General features: G+C 42.6%; 1 protein-coding gene across 2 annotated transcripts in view; it reads right to left on the bottom strand.

Moving 5' to 3' along the window:
- PTPRO (protein tyrosine phosphatase receptor type O) overlaps positions 1-19,896 on the bottom strand; it is a 154,049-nt gene extending 134,153 nt beyond the window's left edge. For both annotated transcript variants that reach the window (XM_062616726.1, XM_062616727.1), the window contains exon 1: positions 19,483-19,896. In XM_062616726.1, the coding sequence (XP_062472710.1) occupies positions 19,483-19,677 (195 nt within the window). In that variant the 5' untranslated portion in view covers positions 19,678-19,896. The remainder of the gene's footprint in view (positions 1-19,482) is intronic.
- Between the last annotated feature and the right edge of the window lie 458 nt (positions 19,897-20,354).

Below are 20,354 nucleotides of genomic sequence, written 5' to 3'. Positions count from 1 at the left end.
TCCCTCTGTGAGGGGAGGACCCGATGACAACACTCCTGTTGCACGTGCAGCTGCGCTCCATTGCCAAGCAATATTAATACGGTTATGCTGCACAGCACAGTTCTGCTGCTTTTCCCTCAGAGAAGCGGACCCACTGAGTTTAACAGAATTATACATGTGGAAGGGAGTTTGGCCCCATGCCCACTAGCTATGGAGCCATGGAAACACCAGTTTCGGTGCAGACAGCACCTCGGCTGCATACTAAGCAGCTAAAGGCCACATCACCACAGCTCTGCTGCTAACAGTAGCTGACCCTATTAGATTAAAACCAGTTTAGGCACAAGTACCTGAGATGTAATCATGTATCCTGATTGCACTGCAGACCCATCCAGCTAAAGGGCTAGGGAGTAATTGCTACCAGCACAGGGGGCCAGTTCCAGATCTTGCCTCCTTGCTTGAGCATACTCTGTTCTTTATGCCAGCAGTGCACTGGGTCAGGCTAATGTTCCTTGGTTAACTCTCTGTTGGCAGCACTTCTACAGAGCAGAAATTCCCCAAAAGCGCAGTGCGGAAGATGCTCAACTAGAGGAAGTCTGATCTGAGACCACTGATGCCTGTGGGAGCTCCCTCTTGAAATGAACAACTGGAAATTAATCCAGAGGAATTTAAAGCTGAAGTAATGCTTCTTGTGCTGCATATATAAGAGACTGCTTTCTTCTCTTTCAGTTTGTACAATTTGCATGGATTAAAGACTGCAAAAGCATGATCCTGAGGATGTTAGGCTGGTCACTAATTTAGGGGACTACCCAAGCAAGGAAGGATTATTTTATCCAATTAAGAAAGAGCACAGTGTTTAAGACAGAATTTGCATTAAAGCAGACAACTCTGAATTATAAATACTGTTGAGTCTGAAATTATGATCGTTAAACTCTCCTCGCATAACAACATTCTACTGGCACACATTGTAAATCACTTCCTTTTGCTTGCAGTAGATGAAGCCATCACTCAAAACACTCAATTATAAATCTGAATACAATTTAAGAGGTGAACTTTTTCTAGTTCTACTGAGGGCAGAAGGGCAATGCTGATGGTGTAATACCGACGTTAATGCATTACTTATAACTGAAATTTAGTATTCAATAATTCACTCATTCCTGTGATCAGAACAGGCAGCAGTTTGCTCTCCTGGATCCTATTCCCCTCTCTGTAAGCACACTAGGTCTGCCACAGGCAGGTTACCCAGCTCACCCAGCATATACTTTTGAAAACACAAGAGCAGCTTGGTCTCAAACTCTCCACAAACACGTTCCTTTCAGGGCCGCTTTTACACATCTATAAAAAGTGTACATTAATTGGTAAATGTTTCTTTTTTTAGCAATTACGAATAAGCTGTCTCAAAAGGACATGTGAATCTATAATAAAAAAGAACCAGAAAATAAAACTCAGTATCTTCATTTATGTGTTAACAACAGGAAGATCGGATTTGTGGTTTACAAACTATAATTAAACACAGGTATGGAATCATTCAAATATTAAATACAGCATCATTAGTTTTCATTTTCCTATGGAGATGAGACAGACATTAACATGTACAGTGCTAAAACTCTCTACCCATCTCAGCATCTTTAGGTGCCAAGATTTAATTATGCTTTGTGCCATGCTAATCTGCAGAGATGCTTCCACTTCAGCAGACTCTCCTACCTGCCTTTGTTGAAGTAAAAACTTAAAAATTACCATTTCCAGTGCAGAGCTGCAGTTTACCAAAATGCAGCCAAGTAGGGTTTTACAATAGTAATTGATTCGTCAAAGTAAACGCTTCCAGTTCCAGTCACTTCATCTACTTAACAATGGCAAGTATTTTGAATGTATTTCAATTCCAGACTTTTTTTCAGCTGAAGCTGATGTAAGACTGGTCTAGATGTACTCGGTGATCAATAATTTCTAGAAATGACCAGAAGGTAAAGGAACTCCCATGGGTAAAATTGCTCTCACCTTCATAAAAATTTCAGCCACCCCTTACTGACTGTCCTTATTCCCCATTCACAAAGCCCATCTGCTTTTTGGTTTGGATTTTTTTCTTTCTTTTTTCTCTCCCCCTTCTTTTTTTTTTTTTCTTTTTTTTTTTTTTTATTATTTTTACTGGTACTTGTAATGACGTGCACGGCATTTTTCTGGGACAGAGCAACCCCCTGGACCACCGGGCATCGATCAACACTGGCTAGCACATGGTCCACTGACAAGGGACTTTGCTCATAATAAAAACACAAACAATGTTTGACCAACCAGACTTCAAATTTAATGAAGATGCCAAGAACAGTTCCTACTCTTCTTGAAGGGAAGCTCAAGAAAAGTTCCTTCCTAGTGAACTGCTTTTTCCAGATGGGTTCCTGCTCAAAGTACCACTAGGGTTTGCTCTTATTTCTAAAATTGATGAGACATGAGATGGTTTGTGCAGACCCAACAGCCTGCTCTCAGCAGAAGAAGGAGGAACTGCTCCTTGTTTTCCTGTCTTCTCACAGCCATCTGCTCCTGCTACTACCATTGCCTGCTGGACTACTCACTGTGAAGGCTGAACTTGCTACCCTCCACAAAACTAGGACAGCTGAAGTAGTAAGCAGGGCTGGTTCCAAAAAACAGGTCTGACAAGTCCCAGAGGTACTGCAAGAGTGGGACTCGATGCTTTGTACAGGGCAGGACTGCTCTGTGCAAAAAGAAGTGAAGCCTCCTGAAATCAGCAAACTACCGGGATGAAGCAACATGAGCCAGGTAAGCCTAAAACCTGACACCACTGTAATAAACATAATGTAATATTGTACTTTGCAAGTTGCTTTCTCGCTCCTCATTTCATAGTCGGGTCTTAGAGTTGGTACTCAAGTTGGCCCTGAGGCATGCAAAAACAGTCTGAAGTCAATACAGTCACTGAAGAGAGGAAATTGTCCAGCCTCAGTTCAGCCAGTTAGTTAAGGATGTCCCTGGGCGTTGGGATGTGGGTCACTGTCAAAGTCACATGTTCCAGGTTAGGCACAGCGCTATGGATGAGGTCTATGCCTGCAAGTAGGCACTGGGGCAAAAAGGTCCTTACCTGTGGCCCAGACCTACCACCTTTATAGAAGGAAATAAGGTGGAAAGAGTAACATTAACTTCAGAGTAAACAAGCTACTGTCTTGCTGGTCCACCTGTTATTATGTTAGTGTGTGGGATTAAGCAGACCAAACTGCTGGACTTGTACAGAAACACACATGCAGATGCTTCTGAAGGCATTTGCAGTGCTTCCTAACACATTGAGAAGCAAAACGGTAACACTTTCCTCTTAACTCTGTAAGTTACCCTGCATGTGCACAGCGGTTTCAGCACTCTGGGAAGGTTGGACCTACTGCTTACACAAGGCTCCACAGCCTAGTACCTCCTATGTGTAGCGTCTAACTCGTTCTGGCTGTAAGACGTTCAGAAACTCAGGAAGATTTGTAAAGTCATGTATATGAGCATGGACAGAATTTCTGGAAGGAAGAAGAGGAACTATCTGCAAAACCACATGATCCTTGGCACGGCCATCTGAGGATTGCTTGTTTGTCCCCACCATGTGTACCTTCTTCAGCTCCACGGCTCAGCCCCTGCCTGCTGCTATGTAACCCAAATGCCATTCAACACTCTCCCAGAGCCACTAGTCCAGCTGCACCACCTGCTTGGGAACCCCACACACCAGCAAAGCTGGTTGTTGTGCCTTTAGCAGGACACTTCTCTTGAAGAGCTCCCACGCCATTCACAGCTGCAGCTCACAGCTGCTGTTCAAATCCTTTGATATAAGAGCCTGAACCTAGCCACAAGCTTTCCACCCATGAATTAGAGACCTGCAGTGAAACTCTTTGAAGACAGAGTTCACAAAACATGCTTTAGTTTATTATTTATTTGCTTTCACAAATCTATAGAGTGACTGGTTTTCTAGCAAAAATTGTAAGAACTTAAAACTTAATATCCAAAAGCAAGGTCATGTGACCAAATAAACTCCAATATTTTGTGTGGAAGCACTACTTTGTTAGTAATTGTGGCTTTAGAACTCAGGGAGGGCCTTGGCATAAATCACATAGCCATAGCAATAGTCCTGGAAAATCTATTTTATGGGCCATCAACCTCTCCTGGTGTAGAGAAGGACCAATTTATCTACCAGAAAGCTCACAGTACGGAGGGAATATATGTAAGTCAGACACAAATAAATACCCAAACTTGCATTAAATGCTTTCCAAGAAGAGATGAAAGGGGAGAAAAGGGGAAGCAGAGACAGTAAATACCAATTTTAAGCTCTTCACAAAGACTTTGGAGCCCCTATACTTCTAAAGATTACAGTGTAAACAACCACATTTTTCTAAGCATGAAATAATTTTTAGTTTTGGGAAAAAATAAGTTGATCTATTTCTATTTTTCAATAGTGTATCTATATCAAATGCCTGCTATGTGTTGATTCTGTGCTTGTACCCTAGGGCCAGCTGGCAGTGGTATATGGCCAACTGGTGGTGATGTGTTTCCCAAAGAGTTTGTGAGGATCCATGTAAGCATATCCAAAAGCTGTGTGCCCACAGTCCTGAGCAAGTGGTTCTAGATGGAGCTGGGGTATTAGACCAGAAGACCTCCAAAGGTCCCTTGCAACCTCACATATACTGTGATTCTATGAACTATAACCAGGACAAGGTTATGAAACCCTAGCACTGTTATAGCCAGCCAAGCTGAAACTTATGGGGACCGATGCTGATTTTAGTTAAATTTGGTGCAATTCAATGGAACACCATTGCTTTAGGTGAAGTTCATTTGAATTCACAGTGTAGGTGACTAAGCACAGTAATTGGCTCTCCCCCCCCCCCCCCCCCCCCGAAATATAATCTGTATTTGAATAGCAGCTATTTTCACAAAAATAGTCTTTTCATGCAATCATAGTCTTTTTGTGACTATTTAGCATTCCACTGCAAGTTAACTATTGAACTGGGCTAAATGGCTGCAAATGGTGTGTGCAAAGAAGCCTCTTCTTTGACTGCTATAAAATGCAATCCAAAATGTTTACTGGAGAAATACAACTTCACATAGAATTGGAAAGCAAAATGCTTGAGAAATGAGGTTACAGGGTTTACATGAGGAGGGTGAGAGAGGCTGGGTGTGAACCAAAGTGACTTGAGCAGAGGTAAGTGCAGGTAGAGGAGAATGAAGGCTGAGAATAGCGAGAAGAGATGACAAGTGAAACAGCAGGGGAAGAAGTGGGCTGGAAAGAGGCCAAGGAAACAATAGTGAAGGGACAAACTCTAGAAAGGATAAATGCAAGAAATAGGCTAGTATTTTATTCTTGGAAAAATACCTATATCTGACAATTACAAGTACTGGTGAATACCAGGAAATGGTTGTTAAAATTGCTGAATTTTCCTTGACTGGCTGTCGCTTCCTCAATTTTTCTTTAAAGAGGGCTAGAAAGCTTAGGACTGAAATGTTCTTTCTGGAGAATTGAAATATTTGCTGATTTGCTGGGAAGCTTCTTAGGCTCCTCTGTCATGGCAAGAACTATAAAATAAGTTTTGCCAGTCAATCCAAATTACTATTTTGCCTTTCAAACCCTTTGAATACCCAACCACTACAATATTTTTAGCCCAGCATTAATAAATAAAACATCCACGTATTCTGCCATTAAAAAAATGAAATCATCTTGTATTTAATTCATGAGGGAAAGGCAAAGGAAAGATTCGTCTTTGCACTTTTCTAGAAATTTCTTTCAACCCTCCAACAAGATGCTGTCTCAGAGACACTCTCCTATCTCCCTCAAGTACTGAACCTAGTTACACAGACTGAAAACCAGATTAGCCTGTAGCTTATCCATGGATAAGCCCCCCACCAGCATTTTAGGTGCCACTCAGCACTCTGTTATGACAATGTGATAATGTGCCATGGTAACATAAGCCCTCAGAAAACATCTGAGCTGAGGTACCACTGCAATCCCTCTGTGGCTTGTACCAGCTGTGTATCACAGAGGGATGCACTAGTGCAATCCAGTTGCACTGTGGAAGAGGACCCAGTGTCTTCTGCTTCCTCCCTTTCAGGATACAAATGACCTCAAAGGGAAAGGAGCAGATAAAAACATAGTGTTGCTGCCTTCTACTCAGCTAGGAATGCTTCCTTTCTCTGGAAACGGGAAGATAAAGCACCCTTCTCCAGTGCAGAGTTGCAGGGATGGAGGAGCACCATTAAGAAGGCAATGCTAGCAAGGCTGGCTTGGTGAGCTCTGGCATGACTCCCAGGCAGGCAAAGCTGGAATGTAAGAGCCACTGGATCCTCCCCAACACCACAGCAGGTCCCAGCCACCACCCTCCCATGCCCCACCCCAAAGTCATCCTTGCACCTGCAAAGGTACATGCTGACAGCCAGCATCAGTGGGAAATTCCTGACGTATAATGGGGGGAGCTACAAAGCCAGGTGAGTTATCCTGCCCTCTCTTCTCCTTCTATCTGAACTGTTGCAATAGAAACAGGATGAGACAGGGGCACCAGCAGGTCGAGTCCTGCAGTAACTGCTTCTATTCTCCCAGTGAGAACCAGGCTGGCTAAAGGGGTGTGGGAACAACTCAGGCTCCACTATGCCACTGCCGTCCTTTGTTTCCACAGTCCCCATGCTACAGACTACCAAAATCTGACTGCTCTTGTGCAAAACAGCGTCCACAGAAACTCCTCCACTGCTGTCACAAATCTGATTTTTTTTTAATTAAAATACATATTTGTTTAATCTCTCACAGTCAGAGCACCAATATTTAAATTTAGAGTTAGTGTTGGTCAGGGGACACAAACATTCAGGGAGTATCTTTATCTTGCCTCTCACCAGAAATGATTTATAGTGTGATCTGACTGGTTAATTTGATATAACTCCTTTAACCATAACATCTTTCCATTCCTCTAGTAGCAGAGATTTAGCATTTCAGGCTGAGTACATATGTTGGATAAGAACATAATCCTCAGCTCTGGGCATAGGAGTTCATGGTAAGAGGATGGCTCTGCATACAAATTGAAAGCACTGAGATGCATAAAGGAAAAATACACTAAAACCTAATATGCATATTACGAAGGCCTTCTGGCATCAGAATAAATCATCAGTTATTTAATTTGCCATCTTTAGAAACAGAGTGACTACAGAAGGAAAAAAAAAAAGGAGAGAAAGATAAGAGAAAAAAAAATGGATATGACCTTTAGTCCAACACTCCAAGTAAAGACTTTGGATAAATACTTGCAGAGAAGGAATATGCCAGTACGCAAAGAGGAAAAAAGATAGAAGAGACTAGATCATTTGCGCGGAGAAAAATCCCAGAGCTCCCATTCTATAGCCATTTCTGACAGCACAGAGATGGATTTATCACGGGGCAGAAGGGGACACTCCCCTCCCGCTTTATTAGCCTTCTTAATGTAGCACACGCATTCCTGGGTGCAGGATGCAGACATCTCTGCAGTCCATCTGCTTCCCCTCATTCAGGTTGAGGATCATCTCCTAATGCAAAAAGACTTTTCATTATAATTGAAAATTCACAGTGGGCATCCAGCAATTACCAGCCATCCATCACGCAGTACTGTAGGAACAGGGTAGCGTTTCTGGATAAAAACGTAAAGGACCAATCCCAGGCATCAGCTGACACCACTAGACTTCATTCTTTAAACTTGTTAAGGACAAAAAGAAATGACACGGTATGGAAAACCAGAGTGTATATGAAACTCCTGTATCCATTTGACATGCAACTCTCAGACAATCCCTGTGTTAATAATCTATAAGCCTTCCAAATTATTTAATATCAGATGAAATCATGCATTTAAATTGCATTGCAGGCAAAGGGCCCTGTGGCAGAGCTGTTTCAGTCTGGAGCCCTTTCCCACATGCCCTGAAGCTCTGCTGGGTGCAGCAGCGTGGGAAGTGGACCTCAAGGTGTCCTCCTTCACAGCACCCTCCTTGCACAGTGAAGGCCATGGAGTTTGGCGTAGCTAAATCTAGCTTTGAAGAGTTAGGATTAGAGAGCCAAACTTTCTGAATACACAGTCTGAGCACAGCTGATCCGCCCTAGGCTGTGTATGACATCGCAATCCCTTCTATCCATTTCTTTTATACTAAAGTGCAGAGGTTTTTCCTTTATTCTATAAACTCGTCTGGCTCTGTGTAAGCTCTGTTCTCAAGGATATCTTCACACCCTCTGCTGACACCTTTCGCTTCACAAGTGGTAAGCACGTTCCACAGAATAGTCTCTCTTTCTTCCCAAAATAAATTAAATCTGGCATTGTAGTGTCTTCAGGGGAAAAGCATCATTTTGCTTTTCTAACAGATGACATTATGAGATTTTTTTTTCTTTCTTTTGGAACTGTAAGATATGTTTTTGTGTTATTCACTGGAAGATTTGACTTTTCAAAGCTGTAAGCAGAAGGCTTTTGTATGGTGATATTGTTTGAAAATCAGGATTCAATGGAATAGAACTGGAAGAAGTAGGGGCCATAGAACAACAGCCATGTTGGAGACTTTTAAAACTTGACTGGCAGGTTTTTGTTTGGGTTTTAGTTTTTTGGTGGTGTTTTTATTTTTAGTTGGAGGGTATTTTTTTTACTATTCTATATCCTGTAGTTAAAAAAAAAAAAGAAAGAAACCTGTATCCTAGCACAGACAAGTAAACATATGAGCTAACATAATTTCAAGGCAAAACCTGTGAAAAAAAAAAATGAATCACCAAATCCGGCCTCCCTTTCAACATTATAAATTGTTAGTAATAAAATGCTAGCATGATGTGGAGTCAGGCAGCAGAAACTGTAATCACAGTCCAAAGTAACTGTTCCTTTGGAGCTCATTAAAAGTATCGAGTCACTGTAATCTATTGATTTGAGGAGCAGTGGTTATCAATGAAAAAAGCACAAGGGAAATTTCCAGAAAGGATTCCACATATTCCCTTGACACAAGTATTTTACACCTTGATTCTTACAATTTTCTCTAACTCAATGCAGTGATGACCAATTCCTCTGCTCCAGCACAAAGCCATAGGACAGAGGCAAGCCCATTCCCAACAGCCTTTCATTCACATTACTCACAAGTACCCCCACGGTGAAGCTTTAATGGTTTCCTGCATGACTAAGACCTAAGCTTGTCAAATATATGAAGACATGGTTCTCCTCACAGAAGAAAAAAAAATCTCAATCAAAAAGCCTTCACGAGAAATGTGAAGCTGTGAAACGAATGTGTCGTGATGGCAGATACCTGCCTGACTCTGCAGAAAGTTTAAGTGATAATTAAGGCACGTTCTAACAACAGCAGCTCTAAGAATTTTATCCTTCATGTTATATTTAAGGCTCAAGTTTCAAGGCGCTGATGAATGCAAGAAAAAGCAGCTGACTTCAGCATAAAGCCTGTGACTGTAACCCAGAGTTTCAAATTCTACAAAGAAAGATGGCCTAAAATTATTTTAAATGAATTTAAGGGAAAAAAATAAGGTCAAGTTAATAAGATGGTTTCATACTTTTGAGTCCCAATTCATGATTTTGAAAAAGGTTTAACTGATTGTCATTTGTTTCCTGCTGTGCCCTAAGAGGCTGTCCAGAGAGGTGGTAGAATCTCCATCTTCTCAGATACTCAAAACTCATCCAAACATGACCCTTAGCCCCCAACTTACCTGACCCTGTTTTGAGCTGAGGCTCAGATCTGATGGCCTCTAGATGTTCCTTCCAGCCTAAATTACTGTTTGATTCTGAACAGTTAATACATTTCCCTATATCCTCAGAGATGTGCAGTCCCCGCTCTATACTACAGCATTTGCCATTTTATTGACAACCAGGGGACAATTCTGAATCATTTGCTTTCTCAGCTGGCCCGTTGGAGTCTCTTGCTCCCCCCTTTCCCCACATGCTGCAGTTGGTCAGCGTGAATTGTACACCCCCAGCACACCCCCAGCTATGCAGTGGAGCGAGGATTATCAGCATTAGTCAGCATAAATCTAGCTAGAAGGATAAATGAGAACATGCCTATGACATTCCAAAAGAAGTCAGCAAAACCTAGAGCTGTCCAGTGATAGCCAACCAGACCACATCCAGCTTACAACACCACTGTGGCTTTTGTCTCAACATTTTTTAAGACAATCATGCCTTGCTTCTGACCCACAGTCTTAGCACCGCATCTGCAAGCAGTCCAACACAGCAGCCCTTGGCTTTCCTCACTCTAGACAAGATAGCTTGCTGCAAGCCCAGTTCCGTTGCGCTGTTGAACCTCAATGCAATAATTTATTACATTGGGAAATAAGCATGAGAAAATCTGACCCTTTCTTTCTAGAGCACCATGAGACCCATACACCATACAGGACACCAGACAAACACAGAGATGGTAAATTATCATCTTAGAAAACCAAATCACATTAGCCTAAACATTTCAAAGGCAAGATTGATTCTTTCCGTTAAAACCAATGCTATATCCACTAGGTATCCACTAGCTCTCATATGCTTTAATCATATAACCAGCACTCATAAAGGCAACAAATCCCTACCTCCAGAAAAAATAATAATAAAAAAATCTTTCAGCTAAAAATAAAAGCACCCTGATCATAAAGCTGTTGCAAAGCACTATAGTCAAAGGGCCAAAACTTTCTTTTTTTAGCTTGCTGCTATTGTTAGCTTCTTTTAACTATTCACCCCTCTAATTATCAAGTTTTAAACCAAACAGAAACATGTCCATGCAGATACAGAGAGAACTCAATTAATCTTCACAACTGTTCTGGGCGCACATGTAAGAAAATATCCAGTTTCTGCTGAATTCCTTTCATGAAGAAGAGAATTTCACTCCACATGCGTTCCCTCCAAGCAAGAGCAGCTCTGCTACTCAATACATAACTTGGGCTCGTTGACAGCATTTAATTTGGCTGTGCATTTGCCCTTTGGATAAAAATTATTTTCCAGACACCTATCTTAAATTACTTCTCAAATTCTGGTTCCTTCTGCATTTCAGATAAGTATGTGAATATATTTTGAACTGCTATTTCCATTTGTGTGATCACAGATATGGAAGTCTACCGTTCGGTAATTAACTGGAAGAGTGCAAGTGAAAGAGTCTAGGTAATAATGCCTGTCTTCAGATTGCACCCGAGCAGAGCAGGATGAGAGTTTACGATCTGAAATTCAAAGGCCTCTGATTGTCATTGGGTTTTAATTTTGCTTTTAAATCAGCTAGCCTGTTAAAGAAGCAGGGATCAGCTATATTGTTCAGATCCATACACAAGTATCAGGTATTGGTGTAGAATTTGGTTTCCATCCAATGTACCTGTGTTTATACTGCAATGCCAGCAAAAGCAGGTATATGTTGAAACATATTTAAATCTGAACTCTTATTTGAACAGTCCCTGAAATGTGCAAAGGAAGAGAAAGAGGAGGCTTATGGCTCTGCCAGGAGAAAACCACCCTATGTTTGCCTAGTGCTAGTTACAAAACTTAAGTTTCCTGCAAAGAAGCTCCTCTTGTAAGAGCAGAAGCATTCAAGTGTGCTCTTATTACACTGGCGCCAGCAGGGGATTACAACAAACCAATTCTTGCAGTACAGCTACTTCCTAAGCAAAAAGGTTGCTCAAGATTTATCTTTTGGGGAGTATCTTTAAGTTATCAGACTCTCAGATTCCAAAAAATCAAAACGATCCAGTGGCCTCCAGTTTGCGCTACCAACACTGCGGTGAGCCCAAGGTCACCTGCATATTACAGTTAACTCTGTGCTGCATGTCAAACTTCACGGCATCACCCAGCTGAGATCACAGGTCTTCCCGCTACAGCTTGATCCAAAGCTCATTTAAAGCAACATAAAGACATCCATTGACTTCGTTTGGATTTTGGACCTGTTCCCAGAAGCACAGAAGACTCTCTGATAGCTCCCAGCATCCTAAAAATGAGAGGCAACCCATCAGTTCTAGTTCCAACTAACAGAGGTCAATGTTGCACATAAACAACAGGTGAGATGGCAGAATTATTATCCGTATTCTTGGAGTGCCTCCATTTCTGTTAAATGCTGGTGACAATCATATGTTGTCACTATTCTGCAGTTTTCATGATTTCCCACAATGCTTCTGAGGAAATTTGAAGGTGCTTCAGAGCCTATGGAGTCTTCAGTTAGTTTTCAAAAAAGTCTTAAAAATAAAAAAGCATTTTTGGTTTAGCACATTTTGTAACCCAAAGCAGAAGTAATTTTATACCAGAGATCGTTTTGAAATATGCTTAAGTATTCACTATGTATTCATTTGTCTTACAGAAAATGTCACAATTTTTCTTGTTGTATTTAATAACAGCCAGTTAATTATGTAAAATCCCTCCCCATCTGCTTATTCCTTCACACAGCGAAATCAGAGGGCTTGATTCTACAGTCATTACCCAGAGAAGGAGAGGCATTGATTTAATGGACTTCCTTGAAAAGGGATTACTGTATAGGATTCTCCAGTATTGATTTTGTGACATCATAATATTTTCCTTAGAAGCAGACACTGATGACTCAAGATAATTTCAGTACAAGATTAGGCAGGGGCAGCCAAGGTAGGGAAAGAAAAATTAATAAAAACCCCAAACCTCCCAATTTACAGTAAGCTGACTGCAATAAAATATTAGCCATGTTCTCTGTTTTGAATAAAAGTTCTCTTCAAAAAAGCCCAAAAATATCCAAGTGATGTTTCCCGCTTTCATCTCTTGCCCTGCTTACAATTACTTTCATGAAGCTATTGTGAGCTAGAGCATTTTCTGTAGGTTAATAGGCTCTCTTTGAAGGGATTAAAGTCACATTGATTATTAATTATTTTTTGATGTTTTAAACTGATGTAAATGTCCAGAAGCTCTGGTGAGCAACATCCTGTAGAAATCAATACCGAATTAAAACTAAAGCAGCAAACCACAATAACAACAAAAAAACCCTCTGCTTAGCTCCTGGGGGAAGCAATTGTGACTTGTTTCTGTTTGGAAGGCATACCTCCCCTTAGAGAACACCAGCAACTGGCATACATGATAATCATTTCTCAGTTATCTAGAGCATACTTATTTTGATGTGTCTATCTTTCAGACTTCAGGCAGAGTCTGCAGATATTTTGCATACAGAACAAAGCTAGGCACAGCAGCGCTAAGCAAATAATAAATAAATTAATTTCATTGCTGTTGGAAAATGTTAGAGCTGCCTTGCAGTACTTTGGGAAAAGACTAATTAGCATTCTTTCTGTGGATTTCCCCCACCACCACCAATAATCTCTACTGTTCTCCACATTTTAATAGTGTTTTTTTCCTTGTTTTTTTTTTTTTTATTTTGTTCTTTTTTTTACTCAATTTTAAGATTTCTATGCTGTTTTTAAGTGGAATGAGAACTAGACCCTTCTCATTTGATAGGTCAACAAGGAGCAAAGATTTTCCATGTTAAAATTACTTCTACATTAAAATGACTTCCATATGAACAAAGAGGAAATGATCCCAAATAGCTGTGGTGCAGATAAGAGACATATGCCAAACAGCCGGTTACACAAAGGTAACAAGGCGATTGGGACAGTCTGGGATCTGCTCTGGTGACTTCCCTCAGTCTTGGAGAACAGCCCCTTCTTGGCTGATTCTAGGCATCTGTCAAGGAAATAACTGAAAGCTCTTAATATAGGAGTTGCTGATGGACAACATTGTGACTGGGACCGACCTCCCTTATCCCAAACACCTGGCTTTGCATTATATAGTCAGAAGTCAACATAACTGAATTGGGAACCTACTGTAACACATGAAGAAGCTGCAGTTGTTTAAACACTTCTGACATGACTAGGCGATCTATGTCTCAACCACCTAAAGAGCACTGAGGTCAAATCATTTTAAAATCACAACTGTTAGATTGACAAGCAACACTATCTGTTTCTCCCAAAGTACTTAAAAAGGCATTTAGGATTTCCATCCCCCAAGAGGTTCATATCTACCAAACAGCTATCTCATGTTAAATCTCTGGCTGACATAGAATAGCACAGAGTTGTTGACTTCTGTTACTTCCATTCAGCTCCTCTGAAGTGTTCAACCCTCATGGTTAGATGTCTCACTCAATTTTTCCATCCCCAGTATTATGTTTTCTACTCAGTCACAGTGCCTATCCCACATATTGTCTTCTTGCCCAAGCTGCCACCTCAAGACCAGCATTTTAAAAGCAGAGTCTATTAAATTCCCTCAAAAACATATCTCCTCTCTCTTAAAAACATATCACCAGCTCTCTTCCCTGTTACTATCAGTTGTGTCACCAACTTTCCCATCACTGATTCTTACTGTAAAACATTTCTTCTCTAAATGCACACATATAACAGAAAAGAAAATGCAAAGATAACCATAGTAATTTGAGTACAGCACATACTACTTTTGCTCTGGTACAATGTGCTATCTTTATGGTAAGCCAGACATGATGCATACCATTTTATTTCTGGAACTCCTTCATTTAAAAGCCACTGTAATTTCCCAGCATGAGAATGAAGGTGTTCCAGAAATGAAATGCATCATGTTTGGCTTACCATAAAGAAAGCAGGCTTCTTCCTTAGGAGTTGGTCCCTTCACTGGCTCTATTCATCCAAGATTACACAGCACCATTAAAAGCAAGGTAGCCTTAGTTTTCTTAGTACTCATAGGTGCTAAACTCTGTGTAAAGACTTGATAAATGTTAAAAATGTTTTAAATTTAAAAGTTTCTTTTTTTTCTTTATATTGCAACCAACTACATAATTTCAAAGAACACCTAAACCCAAACTTAATTATGAGACTTTTAAGTTGTTTAGCAAAAAGACCTGTTTTCAAAGCTTTATTTTTTGACATTCATTGTCCTGACCCAGAGTTCTCGCCAGAGCTGAGACTGTCTGGTAAAATAAATCTCAAGATGAGTTTAGACAAGCCTTTGTTCAGCTTAACATCCATTCTGAAGCTCTATAAGGTCATTTTATGATCTGCCTGGATTGCTCTGTGTGTTGACATCAAAAATGCAGATATTAGTGGGCTTCTGAAGTTCAGTCAGCACACTATCTGTGAGACCTTTAATGAATCACCAGGGGTTCACCACAGGTAAATCTTTATTTGGCATAGTCCCTGTCTTAACCGGAATGAGGGATCACCCTTGAGTGCAGCTTCTGACTGAGGTGATACAACCTAGAAATTGCCTTAATGACCTCATGCAGTTTGAATTTGGGGCTCATAACTCCTGCAGGGATGAAAGATCTTTTCTCAATGGTCCACTACCATTTCACCACAATGAAATCAGAAATTTGCCAGAGTAATAGCAGACTTGTATTCCACTGGTAGAGAGTTTTGCAAGCACCTACTACATTTTCACAAACATGAGCTGGCATGCAAGCATCCTCTTCATTAGCTTTGCCCTCTAGAATCACCCTGGTCTAGAAAAAATGAATGAAAATAATGAAATAAGAGAGAATATGACTTCTAGAAGTTTGGGGCTAAGGATGACCATTTCTTTTAAGAAGAAAAGTATATGCTTTTGCAGGGAGGATGTTTTTCTCTTCCATATGGCCTGATTAGTCTTTGAGTAGTAGTACGCAGAAAAGTTCAGACTGTTTTACCTCAGTAGCTCCTCTAAGTCTGTCCCATCAGGAGGAGACCTTACATTAGTTTTGCCAACAAAAATGAATTGGTAAGATTGGGGGTTTATTTTGGTGCTGGTAGGATATGGTTATGAGGAAAAAAAAAACAAACCCAAACTTGTTTTCTCAATAAAAGTTTCAGCCAGCATCTCTAAGAGAGAGAAGAGATTGCTAAAAGGACTCAGTACTGTCACCACCGCCAAAATTCACATTGTGTGTTTGTTTGGTTTTTTTTATTTCCAGACAGGAGGAAACAGTGACGAAACACTGGGGCTCCCAGCTATGAAGTCACCCTTTCTCTTAAAAATGTTTCTCACACAAAAAGAGGCAATGTCCTGATGGTACAGATTTTGCTTCAGATGATGAAGTGCAGATTCTCTTGAAAATGCCACCAACAGAAACACATTTCCTTTTGTTGGGTAAGGTTGTGCTGAGTAAAGTATTACAGAATCTAAATCTCTTGGAATGCCTTGGTCCATCTAAACCTGAATTTAGACTTCACTATGACACCAGACTCCATAAACTGATGTACTAGTGGACAGAAGTCTACCTGCTAGACATAAAAAGTTGTCCTTGCTAAGAGAAAGAAAGACAGTGTTGCCACTTTACATGCAGAGCCTGATGAACATGTGTAAGACTGATATACACAGACCTCAGTCTTCTGGAGAGACAATTTTCACCAAAGAGTGTCATCCCTCATATTTAGTTCTACTCGGAACTACTGTGACAAGCTTTCTCTTTGTTTTCCCACTGACAGCATTGGTCAGACCCTCTTGGGGGTGTAATAGATTGTAAATTGTGCTCCATCATCAGATTTGGCATATTTAAGATGCTTTATGTCCTCTGCTTGTTCCACAAAAATAAAACAGCAAGGAAACATAAAATCACACAGGGGTGAGTGACTAACAGCATGGGGCATCTGACATAGTGGCCGCATAATCTAGGGCAGAACTTCAACTGGTCAAAGCTCAGCGCAGACAAGACTAAGGGAAGGTTACTGGATTGAATCTAGAAAAGATGGGAAAGATAACATCAGTCACTGGGATCAGCAAACATGTCTACTTTTTATTGTTCTTTACTTGGCTGATGTGCAGCTTTTCCCTTCAACTGTGATCAGCCATGCCTTTACCACACCAAAATGAGACAATTACAAAGCAAGCAGCTAAAGACTATGCCTTCCAGCCCTTCAGACTGGAACACCGGACAACGCAGACCCGTTGCAAAATGGCTATATATTAACTGAGATTCCCACAGCAGAATGGCTGGAGGCTTTTCTCTGAAGCAGGACTCAGCCCTGTTCCTCTGCCAAGTACTGTAAATCCATATCAATATCAGAGCTCGCACACAATGCCTTTCTTCTGCTAGTTTCTAAACTAGCCATCACATGAGAAAAACACCGAAAAAGAGAATTATGAAGGTTCAAGATTTCATTGCTGTGTTTCCAAAAAGAAAGATTATGGTATTACCCTAGAGTACAGAAAGCTTTCACACTGCACTGTGAAAGAAGGAACTAAATATTACTAGCCCATGGGCAACAATATCAGGCACAAAACATGCAGTGTGTAATATCCCTGTTTGATCTCCTTTTGTCACTGGCTGTACCAGCAACCTCAGACAGCACCAGGAGTTAGAATAAGTTTGCACTATTACTTTGCACCCTGAAATAACAACAGAAATGGAAGAGAAAATGTGCTTTGAGCAGTTTTACTACCGTGCAAAGTCTGCTGATGATTTTACAAATTGCCAGATGGGTATATCAAGGCCACATCAAGTCAGTACAGCTTAGCAAGTGACATTTGGGCTGCTAAGGCTGAAACAGCAAGTACACAGACATCAGTTTTGTCTGTCTTCAGATTCATCAGTTCAATGATACTTCTTTCTCAATGAGTTTAACTTCCAGGAGAAACATCAATCTAATAACCTGAGGCTGGATAATTTTAGTAGTATTTCAACAGGTTGGCAGAACTAAACAGCACAAAACTAGAGAAATGCCTTGTTTTAAAATTAGCTGCTTGCAATTATTTGTCACTGCAAAAACATATGTAGACATTAAAGAAAACAAAGTGAATTTCAAGCTCAGGAAAATAGTCTTAGTCCAGTGATTTGAAACTAGCACTGCTCTTGCTTCTACAACTTCTCCCCTGTAATCATGCTTACTTTGAGCATCCACCAAAGTCTCAGCTCTTCACTTACTGTAGTGTCTAACATACAAGATAACTAATGACAGTAGACTTGCTATCCAATCAAAGCCATGATCCATTACATGAATCTGTGACATAGTGTCACTGATGCAGCTCTATCTTGAGTTACAGCTTTACCTTCCCTCACACTAAAAAATTCTGATAATTCTCATCAGCTTTTTTTGTCATTCCAGTCCTGGTTGGTCTGAGTTTTATTTGGTTCAGAAGCAATGGTTTCTTTCCAACAGAATGAAAACCCGAGGCCTTTGCTACCTTCAAACATTACCAAATTTCTTGATATTCATTCTTGAGATCCATTACTTATAAGTATAGTATTTTACAAATTTAAACTACCTATCATGAATTGTGATTGTGGGATAAAACAACTACTTAAAACTGTGAACTTCTATATTCAGGAACAAACTAGAACCTTTACCTTTCTGCTGGGCCATAATGTTCACAGTTCTTACTTTAAAATAAAAATAAAATAATAAAAAAAAACAAAATCACCAAAATCCAAGGAACAAAACTTTGTCTGTACATTAACATCTTATCTTGCATAAATGTATGTTTCAGCACTTATGAAAATGAGACAGCTGACAGTTGACTACTATATGTGAACAGATGCTGTGAAAGCTTCCCTTTAAATAGTTCCGTCAATGCAATGTCAATTTTAGAAGTGACACCGCTGCTGTTCTAGGACATGATCCTGCAAACTGTTATTCACACAGGGACTTCTGCTGATTTCCACAGAACATTTACATTTATAGGACTCTGAGAGGTCAGGTCCTTAGCTGTGGAGTTCTGCTTAACAGTGACTGACAAATATACAACAAAGTTTTTAGTAGCACTGAACACTGTACGTTAGGGCAGTGACATTTATAGTCAGCGGTGTTCACCTAGATGCCACATACATTTTCTTTTCTAAGTTACAGGCAGAATATTAAATATGCCTGAAAAAAACATTAAAGGAGCAGCAGTGTAAAGATAGAGAATGTCATGTGAAACCAAGCTTGCAGTATTAAGCAGAACTTTGAAAAATTAATCTACCAAGAATATAGGCTGAGCCTGAACACTGCACGGGGCTGATCAGAAAGCAGCGTTAAAACCACCGCGATACACCACCCGCCCCTTTGTTGGATGCGTTTTCACAAGGGTTCTCTTGCGGGGTAGGGGTGAATGAACGGTAAGAGACATTTAACAGGGAACACGTCGCGGCGGGACGCGTCTCTCCGGAGCCGGGCGGTGCTGAAGGACAGCGCGGACCCCGGCACGGCCCGGCCCTGCGGGCAACACCTCTAAGAACACCGCATGGCCCCTCTCTCGGCACTCCCAGTTGAGGGCCGGGTAACTTCGGAGGAGGTAGAGGATGGGAAGAAGCGCGGCCGCAGCTCCTCCGGGCTGCCGGCACTTTCGGTGGGGCTTTGGGAGAGGGAACGTATCCCGCCGCGGGCTGCCCGCCCGTCGGATGGCGGACCGAGGGGTCGCACCGCCGCCTCTCTCCCCAGTCCCCCCACATCCACAGGCAGACCCTGCGTGGTTCCCCGCGGGAGCACAAAGCAGAGCCAGCAGGGGCTCAGCCCCAGCCTCCGCCGCCCCGCGGGAGAGGCGGAGCGGGCGAGGCCACCCGCCGTCCCCGGGCTCCTCGGTCCCGCCTGGAAAGCACACAAAGGCGGCGCGGAGGGGGCTCGGCGCCCTCGGAAAAGGGGGACCCGCACCCCTCCCCTTCCCCGGCCCTTACCTTCAGCAACACAAAGAGCCAGAGGAGACAAGAGCGGGCCCCCGGGGCCCCTCTCCGGCGGCTGCCGGGCATTGGGGGGGACGGCGGCCGCGGCCCAAGGGGGCTGCTGGGCAGGGGGGGCTGGTGCTCCTCTGCCCCTCGCCTCCCTCCACTCCGCTCCAAGCCGTGCCCGGCAATGGCGAATTGCGGCAGCATCAGGCTGCCGGCGGCGGCGGCACCGACCTCCCCGCCGAGCGGCGCATCCTGCCGCCCCCCGCCCCTTTTATTTGGGGTTTGCAGCGGGAGGGAGGAGGAGGAGGAGGAAAAGAAGGAGGAGGAGGAAGCGAAGGCGGCAGCGGAGGGTGTCTCCCCTGCCAGGAGTTTGGGTGATGCACGGGAAGGGGTGGGGAGAGCCGCTCACCGGCTCCGGCAGCGCCGGCTTCTCGGCGGGAGCGCCGCAGCCCCCGGCGGCAGGCGAGAGGGGCCGGGAGACGGCGGCCACAGCCCTCGCTTCCTCCGCACTGCCCTACCCTGCCCTCAGCATCCCCTGTCCGCGGGCGGGGAGAGCAAGGCGGCGGCCAGAAGCGCAGCCCCATCGCCGCTCCCCGACACTCACAGCGATCTCTCCCCAGTGTCATTTTTCCTGCCTTCTCCCCGCCGCCGCGATCAGGGGACAGAAATGCCGCGATCACGCATGGGGACAGAGAAAGGACGGGGCCAGCCTCTGCCCCGCATGGGGCTTCAGGCTTCTGAGGGAGGCGGCTGCTCAGCAGCTCCAGGAGCAGCAGCTGGCACACAGGCGCCAGCAGCAGACACAGGGGGTGGAAACAAGGCAGACTTCCTTACAGCTGTTCTCAGGAGGGAGAATAAATGTATGGACAACTCTTGAGTAG

This window comes from Pezoporus occidentalis, unplaced genomic scaffold (genome assembly GCF_034315485.1).
Source record: "Pezoporus occidentalis ecotype Australia unplaced genomic scaffold, CSIRO_AGI_Poc_V1 ctg19, whole genome shotgun sequence".
Lineage (NCBI taxonomy): Eukaryota > Metazoa > Chordata > Aves > Psittaciformes > Psittacidae > Pezoporus > Pezoporus occidentalis.
The sequence above is the reverse complement of the archived record's forward strand: the minus strand, read 5'-3'. Positions and strand labels throughout refer to the sequence as shown.